Source organism: Pyxicephalus adspersus, chromosome 4 (genome assembly GCF_032062135.1).
Source record: "Pyxicephalus adspersus chromosome 4, UCB_Pads_2.0, whole genome shotgun sequence".
Lineage (NCBI taxonomy): Eukaryota > Metazoa > Chordata > Amphibia > Anura > Pyxicephalidae > Pyxicephalus > Pyxicephalus adspersus.
This window is the reverse complement of record NC_092861.1, coordinates 50,478,427-50,495,831: the sequence shown is the minus strand read 5'-3', so window position 1 is coordinate 50,495,831 and position 17,405 is coordinate 50,478,427. Positions and strand designations below refer to the sequence as shown.

The window sequence follows — 17,405 nt, the reverse complement described above, 5'->3', positions numbered from 1 at the left end:
TTTTTTGAAGGAAAAAGCCACCTTTGCCATTGCAAGCATGACCATAGAAAAACCGACAGATCCAATGGAAAACATATTTGGTTGCCCCAAATCCTACCTAGCACCAAACTCAATGCTAGCTGTTGGGATCCATTTTGTGCATGCATCTGCATGTGGTTGCAGATCATTTAATACAGTTGATCTACATTTTGATTTGTGTTGACTATGACTGAGTTTGACTTTGTTTGATTCAGTCAGTCTGTCTAAACTAAGGCAAATTCAAGCGACTCAGTCCAGCAGTATTATAGCAATATCTCTTCATAGTCAAGATGTTATATTTTAGGTCCAAATTTGTGATAATTGATCCTGCTAACTGACTCAAAAATAAAATGTTCTTTATTAGAAAATAATTTAACTCAAACACCTTGGTAAATGTGTTCCAAAAAAAAACAAAATATACTAACATGTAAAAGAATTCCATAAAGAGTATTGTTTCTCTTATTTTGGGTAAAAATATAAGGTGAAAAAAGTTGTGAAATACCATAGAGGGAAGATTTGTAAATGATTGGAATTGTATGCTAAAATCCAAAGCAATGAAAAATTGCTAGCAGGATGAGAAATTAAAATGTATACCAATAAGTGTAGTGTAGCATCAACTAAGGAAGATGCAAATCACCAAAAGTTTGTAGATATTTGCTTGAAGCAAATCAAAACGCTTTCTATCAGCTTGTAGTTCAATCAAATCACTTCCCTCTTCTCTTGAGACTTAATAAAATTTCTTCAGAAAAACATAGATGTTCTGACAAAAGGACCCAGGGGAAAGTAGTTTATATCATACAAGCATCATATGAAACCGATTGTTATAACTGGAACATCTGTTATCTCAATACTCTCCGGAATCTCAAAACTCCACTGGAAATAAAGAAACAAAGCTATTTCTCAATTTTCTAAAGGTCAGGATGAGGTTATTGCTATAGTGGTCAATGAAAGGCAGTAAATCTCTTTAAAATATCTTGTCTTTTAAATACTACACGTAGTAAAAAGATAACACCAATACAGACCTTAACATATTTTCTGCTAGATAAGTATTGAAAAAGTGCCATATTACTGTGCTCACTTGTATATATAAATGAAAAACTAAGTTCATTCCAAATATTCTTTTCCAAAGATATTTTAATTCAAATATTTCAGAAAAAGATGACACCGTGACATTTTATTTTTGAAATGAAATACTTTTTTTCCAATATTGTGTGGGGATATATGATTTGATCAGTATCCAAATATTTACAATATTTTTGATTATGTGCACTGCCAAACTAAACACAAAGTTGTTTTAGATATACTGCTTGTATTGTCACTTCACAAGCAGCACAAGCGTTTTGGCTGCAAATACATTTTAAAGTCAACTTATCTATTTCACAGTGGGTTATTATTTTATAAGGACTAATAAAACTATTGCTTATTCCAGTCTGCCTAAAATTGATTTATTTTTTTCTATACCAAATTAAGGTAAGCTCAGGTATAAAAAAAAAAATAAATGTATAGAATTCTTTGAGGAGTGTCAGAGCCTCTGCTATTTTTGCTTAACTACCTAACCACTTCTACTCTCAGATCTCTGCAACATAAAGTCTATGCGAACTAGGAGGGCTTTTTGTGATAACAAAGAAAGTTTACAGAGGATACAAGACAGTTTTGCTTACTTTTCAAACAGAAATAGCAAAAGCCTGCAATGGTATATTTGGCAGACTAAAAACAAAAAAAAAACAAGTTCCTTGTTAGGGTTTACATGCTTGATTATAATCTTGATCACTCTACCAAGGGATTTCATACATCTTAGATAAACCCCTTTAATTATCCACTTTGCAAATATTTTTCATGTTTATGCATTGTATTGTTACTTGTTAACATTTTCTTTTTTATGAATTTTTTTTTAACTTATCACTTTACATGTAAAAAATAGTGTGCATACAGAAATTCTACATGTAACACTATAACTATATATCAGCATTACTTCTTTAGTCTTGAAATAGTTTTTGCATGGATCACACTCTCTAAATCTTTGACTGTCCCATATTGCACATCAATAACTTCACCCTGAATAAGAGGAAAATAAAGAAAAGCAATTATTAACAAAATTATATGTGCAGTTTGCTGAATAATGTCTAATTGCCTGGTATGTGCACATGTGTTAATCTAAATAAAGAGCAACCAGTGAGTGAGTGTGTGTGTATGTATGTATGTACACAATAGTTATTTATCCTTTACAATAAAATTACACATACTGCATTATGTATTCATATCATTTCTTGATAAGAAAACAGTCAGACTGAAATTTCAATGGTCACTAGAAGGTCATATGCACATTAAATATGTATAACAATAATATGAACAGTATTATAGATTGTTAGAATGTTATTGGCTAAGCATAAAAAGGTAAGCCCCTTTCAAACTATATTCCTAATATATTTATATTATATTAGAAAAAATATATATATAATCTGTGTGTGTATATTTTACAAATCAGAGTAAGAGATTCAACACCTAAAATTCTGGATAGGGAAGCTTTTTATATTCGCCTGAATCTGAATACTTTTCATACTAATCTTGAAAAGAAATATCTACAGAGGCTTGTTTTGGGTTGCATTTGTTTACCATAATGTAAGATTTATGGAATTCATTCCATTAGTATACCTATTCTGCAAGAATAAACCTCTTTAAGATCTTCAGCCATTTCCCCCATTGAGTCACCTATCTGTGGAGGCTGCCCTTATACAAGTTATTGCCATTCCAGTATGGCTTGGGACTGTCTAGGATTTAGTAATTACAAACCACACCAGTTGAATCAGAATAGAAAGCTTTAAGAAATCAGGCCCATTATGTATATTGAATTTAGATTTCTTCTTAGCCAGAGGTCTGTAAAAGTGTAAACACTTAAGAAAATGAGTCAAAGTGTATGTAAACACTTTTAGTGGGGTTTTATTTGAGATTCATTCACCCTGGTTGTCACCAGAAATTGTTTAAAGGGACATAGTGGAAAGTGTATAAAAGAGTGTATTTACTGTGAAACAATTTCCTTCAAATCCTGTGCACAGAACCAAAAGTGAAGGGGAATCTCCCCTGTGGAACACAGATGACAAAAACATTTTTATTCTCAATCCAAAATAAGAGACAGGCTTTATATATACTTTATTCTATCATAATTTACTTATGTAATCTCCATGCATATATAGATGTATAAATATATTATTGCTCTGGCCTTTGCAACGCAAGGTTCAAGGTTCGAATCTTGGGCCAGTGCACTAAATTTGCAGGAGTTTTGCAGGTTCTCCCCGTGTTTGTGTGGGTTTCCTCAGGGTACTCCAGTTTCCTCCCAAATTCCAAAAACATGTGGAATTCTCCCAAATTGACCTTAGATTGTGGTATAGACATACGACTATTGTAGTGCATTAGATTGTGAGCCCCTTTGAGGGACAGCTAAAGTTCAACGTTGACAATCATTGCATTAACCCACATACCATACTTCAGAAGATGGGATATACAAAGTTATGACTCTATGTTATTAAAGTGACAGTGATAAATAGCCATGTTACCTCAACAATTCCACTGGCAGAGTAGGCAGCGTATGTGTATAGAAACTCCTGACTTTTGGTCTCTTCATCACATTCTTGTCCGCTTGGATAATAGCACTGGCCATTCTTCAGAGTGATTGTATTTGGAGAGGAGCCTGGTAGGTCAAGTAAGACTGACTAATTTACTAACTCAACTTCTTTAAAGCCTATTGAAGTCCACAGAAGTGCAATCTTTTTTGCTGGGTCTGGGTCTGTTTTATTGACAGAAAACTCTGTGAAATATCTGGAAGGCAAAAAGATAGGATTCTTTGCATCTGCAATATATTTAAAATGTGTGACAGAGTTTTCTTTATCATAAGCCTTGGTCTATACAGAAAACAAAAAAAGAATCTTCTGCTATACTTTAAACAGATTTAAAAAAATGCATGGAAAATCAAAATTTCGTTACATTCTTTTTTTAAACTTCCTAATATAGAACTCATTAAATCTATAAATACATGTGTATACTCCACAGTATAATTTCAGCAGTATATATATATTTATATTATATACATAAGTATACTTCATATTGTACAGGTTGGGTTTACAAAGTTTCTATGGTATAAACTGTAAGTAGAAGTAAAACATTTTTGTTTAAGAACAACTGTGAAAAATGGATTTGGTCCAGGATTTAAAACAAGTGGCAGCTAAATGCAAATGCTTATTAAAAAGTCCATTCCAGGTTTACATTGCTCTTAACAACTAATTCAAGAGAGGAGCATAAATGAGCTTTAGTGCAGTGATCAAACACATTTGTTCTGTTAACTAGCTATTCTATTCACCATATTGTGTCTATACACTAAATGTTTTCACGCGCAATTTTAATCCACCTTGTTCAAATTTGGGTTTAGTTTTGCTTCAACATACTGAGGATGAAATAGACTTATACAGTATTTAATATTTTTTTTTTAAAGATCATCAATTTTGTATAAATAAAGTTGTAGATTTGGATATATACAGTGTACACATTGGGCCTGATTTATAGTTCTCCAAGACTAGTTAAGATAGACTATTATGGGAGAACCTGGGTGATCCAGCAAACCCGGCATATATTTCTTATTACTTGCTATTAGCTGACAAATGTTTTTAATCCATTGTAGTTTTTCTTGATCACCCAGGTTCTCCCATGTCTATCATCTCCAGTTTTTGGAAAGCTTAGATCCAATAAATCAGAGCCCTTGTTTCCATGACTAACTTAAATGTAATATATGCTGTGATATTAAGTCCTGATCTCCCTTTTAAATAAAAAATTGTCTTCTTTTAACACACCTTTGTCTGGAAATTGTCTCAATAGCAGACTAGGGTCATACATTTCCTCTTATCAGGTATTTTTTTATCTGATAATCAGGGTCCTTCCAGGCCCTCTAGTCACAACACCTACTGTGACTGTCTAGTTTTTGTGTCTGCAAGACTCGCAGGATTCAGGGCTAGACAGAGTGTCTCGGATTGAACTTTGTACTGTATTTGGAAGTGTTATATTTTTAAAATACCAAAAAAATGTAAAAAATAGTAGTTGACTGATTTCTAGTTGGATCTTTATAGTGAACATATTGAGACCAAGAACTAGTCTCCTAGGCTTTAGGAAAGCCTGGAAACCATATTTATCCTGTTCTGGTGAATCATAAGTCCCAGACATAGGTCTCTGTGAATTCCCTATTTTGTGGTTAATATTAATCTGGGGGTTGGTATTTCATAAAACCTCTACCTATAGAATTTTTAATATTGGCACAAACAAGGGCCTCCTGGGAATGTCTATAAGCATCCTAATCTATGCCCCTCAGACAGCTCCCAGCCTGCTATCACTGGATGATCCTATTATATACCATCTTATTGCTAAGGGCAACGTCACTGACACATTGAGCACTGCAGGGAGCCCAGTGACTTTGGCTAATAACTTGGACTTTACACAGCAACCTGGACCAGGAAAACCAACTCTACACAAGTATTATTTCACAGTTTTCCCTTTTTAATGTATGCTGTTGCTAAAGTTCTGTTATTAATGTTTGATTAGTCCTTATATTTCTTTATTTGTTTTTGCACTGTTTTGTATGTTTTTAACTTGATAAACACTAAAAAGTGTAAGCTGAATCTCTGAAAGCTCTAAGTAACAATAGTGTAACTTGCTATCCTGAAGACACTACTATAAATATTGTGATTACGGAGAGAAGCAGAAACATAACTGTGGTTGCAAAGTGTAACGGTGCATCTAAGCACCTGGTGGCAGTCTACCTGTAATAGGGTGTGTGGCAAAGGCTAACAGAGTGGTTAACCTTGCCCCGTGACGGCCCTTCTCAGCCTGCTGGTGTGTGGACTGTTGCTGAGAGTGCTAAAAAATCTATGTGCAGGGGAGCAGACGGAGAGGGTGTTCGTCACAGATGCTTATTTTTATAAAGTCCCTTTCTTTTTCTAAACTTTATTGTATAGAGTGGAATTGTATTTTGAAAACAAAAGTCTTGACAAATTCATCTATGGTTACATTACTGGTTACAATTAAGTATCCACATGCCAAAGTCATTCACAGACTGTAGACAAAGAAATTTTATATAAATGTCATCAGTGATTCTTTATACACCCTACAAAAACAGACATTGATATTGTATAATTTACAGTATGTCTGTTATTCATCTAATAAAAGTTTGAAGTTAAGTCACAAACTCTGCCAGTTTACTTTATAAATGTATTATATATTTAATATGTAATACTTGAAACCTTATACTACAGTTACAGTGTCCAGTTTTATATGAACATGTTGAACTGTCATTTTATGTCATAGGAATCCATAAAATATATATGTCTCTTTCTAACCTTTGCACAATACAAATTTTTGATTAGTCTGCTGGAATAAAAATGACAAAAACTAAATTCAGCTTTTACAATATTTGTTGCCTGTGCAATTCAATATTGTCATTCAGCAGTGTTCCTTTGCTTAACAAGCATGTAAAGTCATTGTAAAACACAAAAGATGTCTTTAACTTGCCGAAAATCTTTTTTTTTCAGCACAACCATGCTTCGGTATTAAGGAACATTGATTAGATGAATAGATTTTGTGTAAACGTTTGTGATATGATGTTAAATGTTCTAGCAATTGATTTTGTCTGTGCCTTTGTGCTTCATAAAAAGATACATGATAAACACAGCCTAAACATGGAATTCATTCTCTGGATTTAGAAGGATTATGAATAGGTATCAAAAAGGAATTCAATTTAGCACTAAACCTTTGCCCCTCTGCTTTCCTTACTGTTTTATATGTAAACATAAATCTTCCCCTCACTTACATTCAATATTTACCTTACAACAGAACTGAGGTCCCTATGTAAACAACAGAATGATTCACCTATGAAGAAGTCAGTCATTTATGGTGTTAGCCTGATCAGCCAATCAGTTCCTCTGCCTAACACAGAGCATTCATTTAATCATAGTAAAAACTTATGAGTAATTAACAAAGCAGTGTCCATTGGTTCAATAAGTGATGCCAATTTAACAATATGTCTTTAAGGGTTCTTGCTTTTAGATAAAGACTTACATAATTCAGGGTGAAGTTCTGTTTTAGTTCACCTTAGAAAATACATTTAAGTACTAGAAGTTTAATTGAAGATAAATGATTTATCAACTTTAATCAGCTTGACATAGTTCATTAGAAATGGCACATTTTAGAGGACTAAAAAAAGAATTAAAAATTGAATGTATGAAGCTTCTAAGAGCAGAATAACTGACTTTTAAATACAGCATATTTAAGATTATTGCGCTTAAGTAAATGATTTAGGCATATTATTAAGTAATTTCAGCAACTTTAAGATGCACAGAGGAAAAGATTTTTTACATCAACTACTTGCATTATATTTAAAAAGTAAAACATATTGGCCTTGATTTATCAAGAGATACCGCAGCATAGACCGTCCAGGCCCTTTGCATACTAAATCTTTTTCCCAGAATAGTTATGAGTTATTTCAGACGCTGATTAATCAACAGTGCTGAATAAGAAAATGGAACAAGTGTACAAATTCTTTTGTTTAGCTTTCAGCATTAAGCAATAAAAAGTTAAAAGCCAAATCATTATGGGAATTAGTATGATAGACATAGTACAATAAAAAGTTGTCCTAGCACCCATTATCTTTTGTTAGAAGTGACCTTAAGACTCAGAATAGTTTAACAAAGTAGTTTAAAAGACAATATAAGTATCACCAACAAAATACCTTTGCCTTAAAATAAATCTCTCTTACTAACCAGTTAAAACATAGTTGTGGAGTATGCTTTTATTAAAAAATTAAACTTAGTCAAAATTTATAGCAGAATTCAACGTTTCTAACTTCTAATTTAGTAACCAGTAATTTGAGCAAATTTGTCTTAAAGTGACTCCAAAAACTGCTTTTTTTGTTGGAAATCTTCTCTTGCAACATCCTATAGGGTTAGAAGTAGGATCTGTAGGGTGTCCCTTAGAGGGAACAAAGTTTTGAGTAATATCCGCCTAACTTTTACATGCCGATCAGAAAGCACAATGTATGTAAACCATTACCATTTATAGGTGGGGAGCGTTTGGATTTCTTTTTTCTCCTTCCTTTCTCCCCGGCTGGGGGGTAAAGGTGTTCTGATAGAAGGGTGTCCTTGTGTTATTGCGAACAGATGTACAACAGCCATGACCTTTTATGGTTGAATTTTGAGTATTACTATATTAGAATATAGAATAGAAATATTACAAGCAGGCAAAACTAATATTGGTTTCTGGTCTGATGAAGCAGAGGAATCTCTTTGAAATGTGTTACCAGCTATTAATGTAAATTATACAATAAAATTTGGATAAATACTGAAATGTCATGCTTCATGAGGTCTTTCAATGTTTTCTGTTATGTAATTGCCTTAATATTTTTAAATTATTCAAAATAAATTGTTAAATTTTAACTGTTTATTATTGTGGTATACATATACATTTATATAAAACCCCATTTTGTAGGTGCCAATTTTTTATAAATTGTTTGAGTGGGTATACCTCAATAGATTTAAAGGTTACCTTTATTCCAGGCACCATTTTTCGACTGCCATAAACAGAAAAAGAATCCAAAGTCTCAAATTTGAGTTTTTCTTTTTGACATCAAAAGTCAAATTTCCTAGACAAGTTCACAAAGCTGAAATTTCTCATTTCTTTTCTGTTCAGAAGCAGTCTCTCGACACTTGTAAGTAATAAACATGAAGTAACACAACTTTAGCATTGCATTCACAATGGGAATTGTTGGATTAAATGGTAAGATACCTAAGGAATTGCTGTGGCTATAAAACAATAACCTCACAAGCCTATTGCCAATCTACACAATTTACATTCAACGAGTGCTTCTATGGCACCCTAATGAAGCTCTTGAGGTAAAATGAAGTGAAACTATTTGAGTACATTAGTCTCCTTGTTGTTTATACATGCCATTGGATTTCATTTTAAATTTTATGAACAAATCAGGATTGATTTACTTTATCTTATTTGCATATGACTGACTATTCAAATAAAACACAGCTTCAGAGTACTTACTAATTAATAATGCTAACATGATTATGTCTACCATTTTTAGTGGAGTATAAATGTAAAGTAAAACTCATTTGCAACTTGACCATAAAAGACAACTATGTTTAAAAAAATGTATATATCAGGGTAACTAGCCCCAAACCACCCTAAAATTTTAGCTGCCATTTTGGGTTACAAGGTAAACGAAAATCTACTTCCAAGGACAATTAGGGTATTTTGGGTTTCTTTTAACTGTCTTTAAACTAGGACAGGCTTTCAATTTTGAAAGCAGACTCTGATGCTCAATGTGATTTATCAGACCACAGAAAACGGTTGACCCCAAAAAAACAGTATTATTTTCAACATGGTTACTATTAAATGGGTCTTTGTAAAATCTGAGCATTTATTCCACTGAGTAACTCTGAATTCTAATTTTTGTGTCTAAAATAAAAAAATGCATTTTAGAAAAAAAACTCACATAATGACAGGTCAAAAAACAGGCGCCCAACTGCAAAGGAACAAAGGAAAATAGATATAAAAGGAATGATACGCTTAAAACTACATTTCATGACAACAACTTAATCTGCATTTGTTATCACAGATTCTCAGAATGAGTTCAGAGAGCACAGCATGAGACTTGACAGAAAACAAACAAGATGTTTGGAACACAACCTACATTCTCTACCCCTAGTCATGTCTAGGTACAGTTCAAGATGTCTCCTGTTAGATGAAGCATGAATCCTCTGAGACATGGCTACAGTGGTGTTGTTCCTTGACATAGGAAGCTATCCACACTCAATGTCATTCACAAAAGCCTCAGAGAAAATTCAGCATACCTTTCTGCTTGCTGCTTCTTCAAAGGGAAATAGACTTAGACACATACATGTACTTGATCTTTAAACATTAACACCTCTATAGATAAATGTTAATTTTCCTAGGAATATACCTTATGTTGCAAGTTATAGTAAAGCATAAAAAAGCTTTATAAAAACATTTCACCTAACTCCTAGTAAGGGTTAATAAAGAGGGCACTGAGAATAGATTCAGTTTTTATTTACCCACTTAGGTCCCATGTGCAGTTTTAAAACACCAAAGGGACAGCAAAAGTTTGTCTCTAAGCAATTTTAAAATGCACCCAGAGTCAGCGGGTCATTGTTTTTTTTTAGTCCGGAACCACTGGCCTTCAGTGATAGCTAGGGTTCAGTGCTAAATCCAAGAACTGAAATGATTCACAGGAGTGTCTTTAGAAGATCACTAAAAACGCCAGATATTTACATGGGAAGGGATATGACATCACAAGTGACACCCCAATACTTCCTATTACTACATAATTACCCTGCAGAATCTTAATTCTTGTTGTAAAACTTTAGCAAGTACTCTTTGTCTCTAGTACATTCCATGTATTATTATTAAAAATATTATTTTTAACTTTTTTAAATGCATTAACATACTATGCAGCTCTGATCAATTATTAAGGGCCACATATGACAAACCTGCATACACCAAAGCTAAACAATATGATGGGGAGTGTATAAAAAGTATGCACAATGTGCAATACCCTTTGAGTGGAGTATTTTGCCAACCCCGGGCAATACAAAAGAGAGAAGACAATAGACAGAGGTTTTTTATTGGCAAAAAGCGTGTGAAGTATTACATTTCTTATACATAATAGGACAACGTAAAGTATAGATCGCATACGTGGACCCGTTAAGACCCGACGCATTTCTGTTTCCCTGAGCAAGCCTTTACTGGGCAAAATGCGTCGGGTTTTAATGGGTCTACTTCGGCGATCTATACTTTACGTTGTCCTATTATGTATAAGAAATGTAATACTTCACACGCTTTTTGACTCTCTGTCTATTGTCTTCTCCTTCCTGTCCAATCGAAATATCAAGAGGTGGGGAAGCACTGTATACAACAAGCAGGGGAAATAAAATGGTGTTTAAATAGCGATTGCTATGAAAGAAATAGATAGATGGGTAGGTACATTTAAAGATGTGGGTTTTGAGATATTGCTTGAATTCAGTAAAAGTAGGGGTAAGCTTAAATAAGTCAGGCAGAGAATTCCAAAAATGAGGCAGTTTTAGAGGAGTCTGGGAAATGTGCATGAGAGAAGATTATGAGTGAAGAACTACTAAGTAGGTCAACAGCAAAGCAGAGAGCATTGTTAAGGGTATATGTATGCATAAGGTTGGACATGTAAGTGGGACAGGAGCAATGGAGTGCTATAAAGGCAAACTTATGTGAGTTCCATTTTTGAAGTAACATGAAATCCAGTGTAAAGATTTAAAGAGAAACACAGCAGACTAGAAAAAAAGAGAGGGATAGATAGCTACTATGTAAAAACTCTGTGACTCCAGTATAATTTGTCTATTACTCCCTAATTTAATGTCCTGCTGCTGACTAGTTTTACAGTGTGGCATTTTATGAGGTCACTTTCAGTCTTGTAGTAAAACACCTACCTGTATTGTGTCTTAATCACTGAAAATTGTCCTCATGCTTAACATATTTACAGGGCTGTATGACCTGCAATCCCATAATCATGATTAGGCTAATAACCATTTGGTGTTCTCACCAACACATTTTTAGTGGCCACACCAAATGAAAATGTAGAGTGGCCACACAAAAAGGTTGTTATCCAAGTTTTTATATGCGTTTGGTTTACTTTGCAATTGTCAAAGTAAGTTATTGTGAAATACTGCATATGTACTGTAATTGTACAAAACTTCATTTTGCCATAATTGGCCAAAAACTGAAATTTGATATATTATATATGCTAATGCTTTTGTCAATACCCTATATTTTATTTGTGCTTTTTAAGCTACAGTAAATTCATAACTATGTTGGGTTGCACTGAGATCTGGTCCTAAACAGGGACATGAAATTTAAATGTCCCATGTGACCCCTCCTAATTGCATTAGCTGTTGTCTGCCTGGCTCCCTCATAAATTGTAAATGCCACACATTTTCTTTGGGCCTTCTTTTGTAAATATACCTCTAAGGAAAGCAATTAAAAAGTAATTAATTGCCAGCGAAATGCATAATCAATGGATGCTTCTTATCAAAGAATAACAAAACAAAGAGAAAGTCTCCCATCCACTGCTTCACTGTTGGGAAGTGTAGGCATAAATCAACAATAGATTACACATTTCCAAAGCATGAGATATCTTTTGTGTTTAATGGTAACACCATACTAATCACAAAAAGACAAAATTGTAGGAACCCGATGCCATAGCATAGCTTAAACACTTGTCTTAATCATCAGTTCCACAAAGAAATCCAAATAATACAATGTAAAACATGGACCATATCAATACTAGAAATAAAAAAATTCCAAACTGTGGCAGCAAGGAAAACTAGGCATAGACAGGGATAAGTCATTACTCACCACCCTTTACAACAATAAAATGCTGGCACAATTCCTATATCACATAATTCAAAAAGCAGTAACCCAATATTGTCTAACAATATATTTACAACATTGCTTTATCATTTTACTAAATGAAATACCACCTGAAGAGAAAATGCTTACTTAGAATCTGAAAGATAAAGGTAGATTTATATGATTTATATAACATCATTTGGATATTTAAAATGTGTGCATCAAACACTGCCTGAAAATTTCAGGTTTATAAACAGTAAGAAGGATATATTGATTTTTTTTATGGGAAATGTAGTTTTATATTTTTATTATAGTATTTTTCAGTCTGTTATGTTTTTTATAATTTTATACATTTAATTTAATAAATTAAAAACAAAATTATATTACAAATATTGTATTCTTTAATCCAGAAGCCAGTGGTACACATACTTTTTCAAGAATGTTTTCAAAATATAATTTTTAGGTTCTAACATATGTTTATATAGAACTTAGTAAAACATGGAGGTGTTGGGAATATTTTGTTTCCAGATCTTGACAATGGGGTATCTTGTTACAATAAATTAATACATAATGATAGTAGAGTATTTTACTGTGAAAATAGTAAACACTGAAATCACAAAAAGGAGGTAGCCTAGCTACAATTCAATCAGATGTAAACTAGTGATCCATTTTGGCCACATAATCTGCAACACAGTGGGGAATGTTTGGAAAAGATCTTTTTTTAAACTTTGAGAAACATAGTAACATCTATAGAAGATCCTTGGGGAGAGTTCCAAATGCTTTCACATCCAGAGTCATGAGGAAGCCAACATGTGGGCTGCTGCCATTTTAATTCTAAAAATGTCAAGACATTTTACCAAACATTCATTGTAGGAAATTACTAAAATGAGTGTGTCCTGGGAAAGCGTGTGATAAAAAAAGCTAAAAGGGTAAGCCCCAATAAGTGAGGTGGCTAGGAGGGTAGCCTTGATAAGTGTACCAAGGTTTATTTTATGCAAAGAGATGCATTTTTGCAAAAGAGCATATTTGGACCTGAATTCCATCATCGTTTAGGTTTTGGGGCCCTATACTTTGAAGCCCCCCCACTGTGAAAGCAGATGGAAGTCTGTGGGCCATTCAGAATAGGCCATCTTGTAAAGCCAGTGGGACATAATTCCATACCAAAAGGTTTCTGAGTTACTCCAGGAACAGTTGTTGTAAGTAGCTAGGTACAACAGATCTGTCAGAGAGTTCTGATATTAAATAATCATAATTTTCCATGGTCAAATTATGCTTCATTCTCCGTATATTTTTAATATATGATGAATGGACTGAAAAATATCCTTGTTAAAATAGGTTGTTTTTAATTTTTCTAACTGATTACGTAGATAATTCAAAAGCAGGAATTAAGAATATCTAAAGCTAATATTAATAATAGTATTAATTAATAATCATTTTCGATTCTAATGAAATGGACAAACACAGAAACCTAAAATGTAATCAAAAACTGATAGGTTTAAAAAAAAGTCTTTAATCTTATTTCATAAACATATTTAAATGTTGTGTAGATATGCTGTAAGCAGTAATTTTGTGAATTTTTATAAAACAAAAAGTAACTTTTATTCTGAACTTTTCTACCTTATAGGAACATTTAACTATGCAATAGGGTGAAAGTTATTTTGGTCTATCTGTACAGTAAAACAAAATATTTCAATTCATACAATATCAATTGTACTGTGGAGCAGCTGGGACTGTCATAGCAGTGGTGCATGGTGGCACAGTGGTAAACCCAACCATGGACACTATGAAGAATAGGAATAGCCACTGTTTTTTTATTCATCTTTAAATCTGATATAATATTATATTTAAACCCCTTAATATATAATAAATTTAATACAGGTGGTCCCCGAGTTAAAGACATCCGTCATACATCCATCCTAGATACGAACGGGCCTTCCCTGCTCACTCGTGTGCAGGATGGAGGCTTGATGCGGGCAGTTTGCATGACTTGCAGAAGAAATCTTTTGCTAAACGCAGCTGAAGTTATGGGTATTCTAAGGACTGGGCTTTTCTTCAACATCTTGTAACTCTTTAATGACCAAGACAAACTCTGCAGATTCATTTTGAATATCAAAGCACAGCTTGCTCCAGAAGTTAATGAATGTCTAGGCTCTATTTTTTTTGTTATTAACAAAGGATTTCATACTGTAACTGACACCAGGCTGTCTAATAATATGTTGAGACAAACATCTTTCCTAATTGCATTTATTAAAATAATGTACCTGTTCCGTCTTACATACAAATTCAACTTAAGAACAAACCTACAGTCCCTATCTCATATGTAACCCGGGGACTACCTGTACTGGGTATACAATTTAAAATTCCAATTTAATTCCAGACAAATCTCTCAAGTCTGCATGTTTTATTGTTTAAATTTTTTTTACTGTGGATTAGAGCTTCTCAATTAAGTACTAGTCCTGTTCCTCTACAACCTCTGGCATCAAGGAGAAGTGTGATTCCAGTGTATTCAAATAAAGAAAGCTATGTAGGGGATAATAAGTATAATCAATCATTGATCACATTTCATGTATTTCAGGATGCGCTAATAATATATTTTGGACATGAAAAAATGAACTTCAGCCAAGCACGGAAATGAATATTGCCTTTACTAAACATGGTAAGTATTTATATAACCATTCCATGAAGACAGGTGAAATTGAAGTTTTATAGAACACAAGTCTTATTTAAGCAAATGGTTTTAGAGCATTTGAAATTGAAACCGCTGCATCAAAAAACAATAGAAGACAAGTTTACATAACAATACTTTTTTTTTGTAGAACAAGCAAGACTCAACTCATTGACTTCTCCTAAAGGTTATTCCACTGAAAACTAAGATATATTTTTTTACAGTAATATTAAGGAGGTATCCATTTCTACTGGGTTTTTTTTCAGGTACATAATGTATTTTTGTTGTATGTTTTGTTACCTTACCTTTTTTAAATGTTTAACATTACTCATATATATTATACTATAAAATTATTAAAACATCAATTATCTGTGGTCTTTTAAGTAGTCACTTTACTAAATCCCATATCAGTACCATGATGAAAACTTGCCTTGCCCCTTTTCCAGATCCCTTGTTCACAACTGCTTAGTGGATCCATTCATCATAATAAATCACTTTGCAGGTTTAGAAGGTGGAATGGGCAAGGCACACATAATACAGAACTCCTAGGGAATTTTGGAAGGCCACAAGATATATGTACAGCTGGGTGTCTGCAATAATTTTATCCAACCACTTTACACTGACTGAATGGCAAGTAAAGAGCCATATTTATAGACAAATATAGTTATTATTGTTACTACGTATGCATAATTGATAAAATAATCCCTAGATCTAGATTTCCCTAAGAAGGATAATATCAAAGAGAACCATTTTTCCCTTAACTGTACATAAAGAATAATAAATTCAGCACAGCTGCTAAGGAGGAGATAATTTCTATTTCTGAGCTGTGTAAACAAGCTAAAAATATATTTTGAATTGTTTTGAAGACTAAGCACAAACAAAATGGGATGGAAATAACAAAATATAATACTACATTTATAATATAATATTGATGAATATGGAAGACTAGATAGGTATCTAAATATATGGCTAAAAACAATGATTACACAAAATTGTAAAAGATGATAGTACAAAATGGGATAGTATAGATAGTAAAATGGGATAGTAATGTGTGTATTTGTAAATCTCAAGACGGGACCCTTCTTCTTCCAATATGAAGCTGTGGAAAAGTCATCACATTTTCCTGGCAAATAATCATGGTAACTCCTGATGCATTTCCATTGCCTGGCATATGCAATCCCACAGTGTTTTACAATGACTGAAAAATGACAACAGATTTTTGTTTCCGTTCTATTTATTGTATAACCAACATAAAAGTATGCTGGGTTGAGCAGGGAGGCATTTGCTCCCCAGGCCAATACATGCGGCACTATTTCCTCTGCATACCTCATTTAAAGATTTGGTGATAATGGTTTGTCAATCAATTTACTCTCAGCACAAACCCTATACTGGTTGCATATATGTGTTAGGAGTTGGTTTCAGGTTGAGCTGGCAAGCAGAAGTCATTCTTTGCAATCAGCTAGTTGGCTCTGAAGGACAGCTGCCAGGAACTATACCTGCAGTGGGCCCACTGTGTATGAGGTGGGGTAGGCAGAGTATTTTAAATATATTTTTCTTTTGTGCAACTATATCATTTATCATGGAAAAAATAATGAATACTAAAATCACCTTTTATTTTTCAACTAACGTTTACCCAGTGTGAGTTTGCCTGTAGCAACGGGGTCAGAAGACAGCAGTGAGTCAGACAGCAGACTTCAAAGTTGCAGTTGAAAACAAGCTCCTGCCTGTCTATTCATTAGCACTTTAACTGACAAAAGAAATGGCTTGGCTAAGCAACTATATACCTATATACTGAGATAGTCAGAGAGGCACTAACAGTAAAGCAGTTTAAGCAAAACCAATCCAAGACAGTCTTTGAATAACAAAACAAGCATGTTCCACTCACATGTAATCATTGCTGGTGCAAGGCCGAGCTCTGTTCCTCCACAGCTCTGGGAACTAACTGAGCTGCCTCCTAAGCACTCTCCAGCTTGCAACACAGTGCTGATCCTCTTCCCTCAGCCTCTTGTTGATCACTTTCTCAGCCTGGGTCCCCCTGGCTCTCTCTCTCTCTCTCTCAGCCTGGATCTCTTTGGCTCTCTCCAGCCTCTGACTGCTCCCTCTCAGCTTGGATCCCTCTGGCTGATTACTTCCTCCTAACCTTGCACCAACCTTGGGTTGGGCCAATGAACCCACCCTTTCACTCCCTTGGCCAGCTCCAGGGCCCTAAAAAAACAGGTTTCTTCTTAGAAACTTACACAGACCAATCTATTCTCTATTCCCTGGAGCCTTTTTAACACTTCACCTG

The 17,405-nt window shown here is 33.9% G+C and overlaps 1 protein-coding gene across 1 annotated transcript in view; it reads right to left on the bottom strand.

Moving 5' to 3' along the window:
• Positions 1 to 1,997: 1,997 nt before the first annotated feature.
• LOC140328485 (inactive N-acetylated-alpha-linked acidic dipeptidase-like protein 2) overlaps positions 1,998 to 17,405 on the bottom strand; it is a 174,697-nt gene continuing 159,289 nt past the window's right edge. Inside the window, exons 3-4 of the mRNA XM_072408127.1 lie at positions 3,570 to 3,831; positions 1,998 to 2,073 (exon numbers count right to left, since the gene is read on the bottom strand). Of these exons, the coding sequence (XP_072264228.1) occupies positions 3,726 to 3,831 (106 nt within the window). The 3' untranslated portion in view covers positions 1,998 to 2,073; positions 3,570 to 3,725. The remainder of the gene's footprint in view (positions 2,074 to 3,569; positions 3,832 to 17,405) is intronic.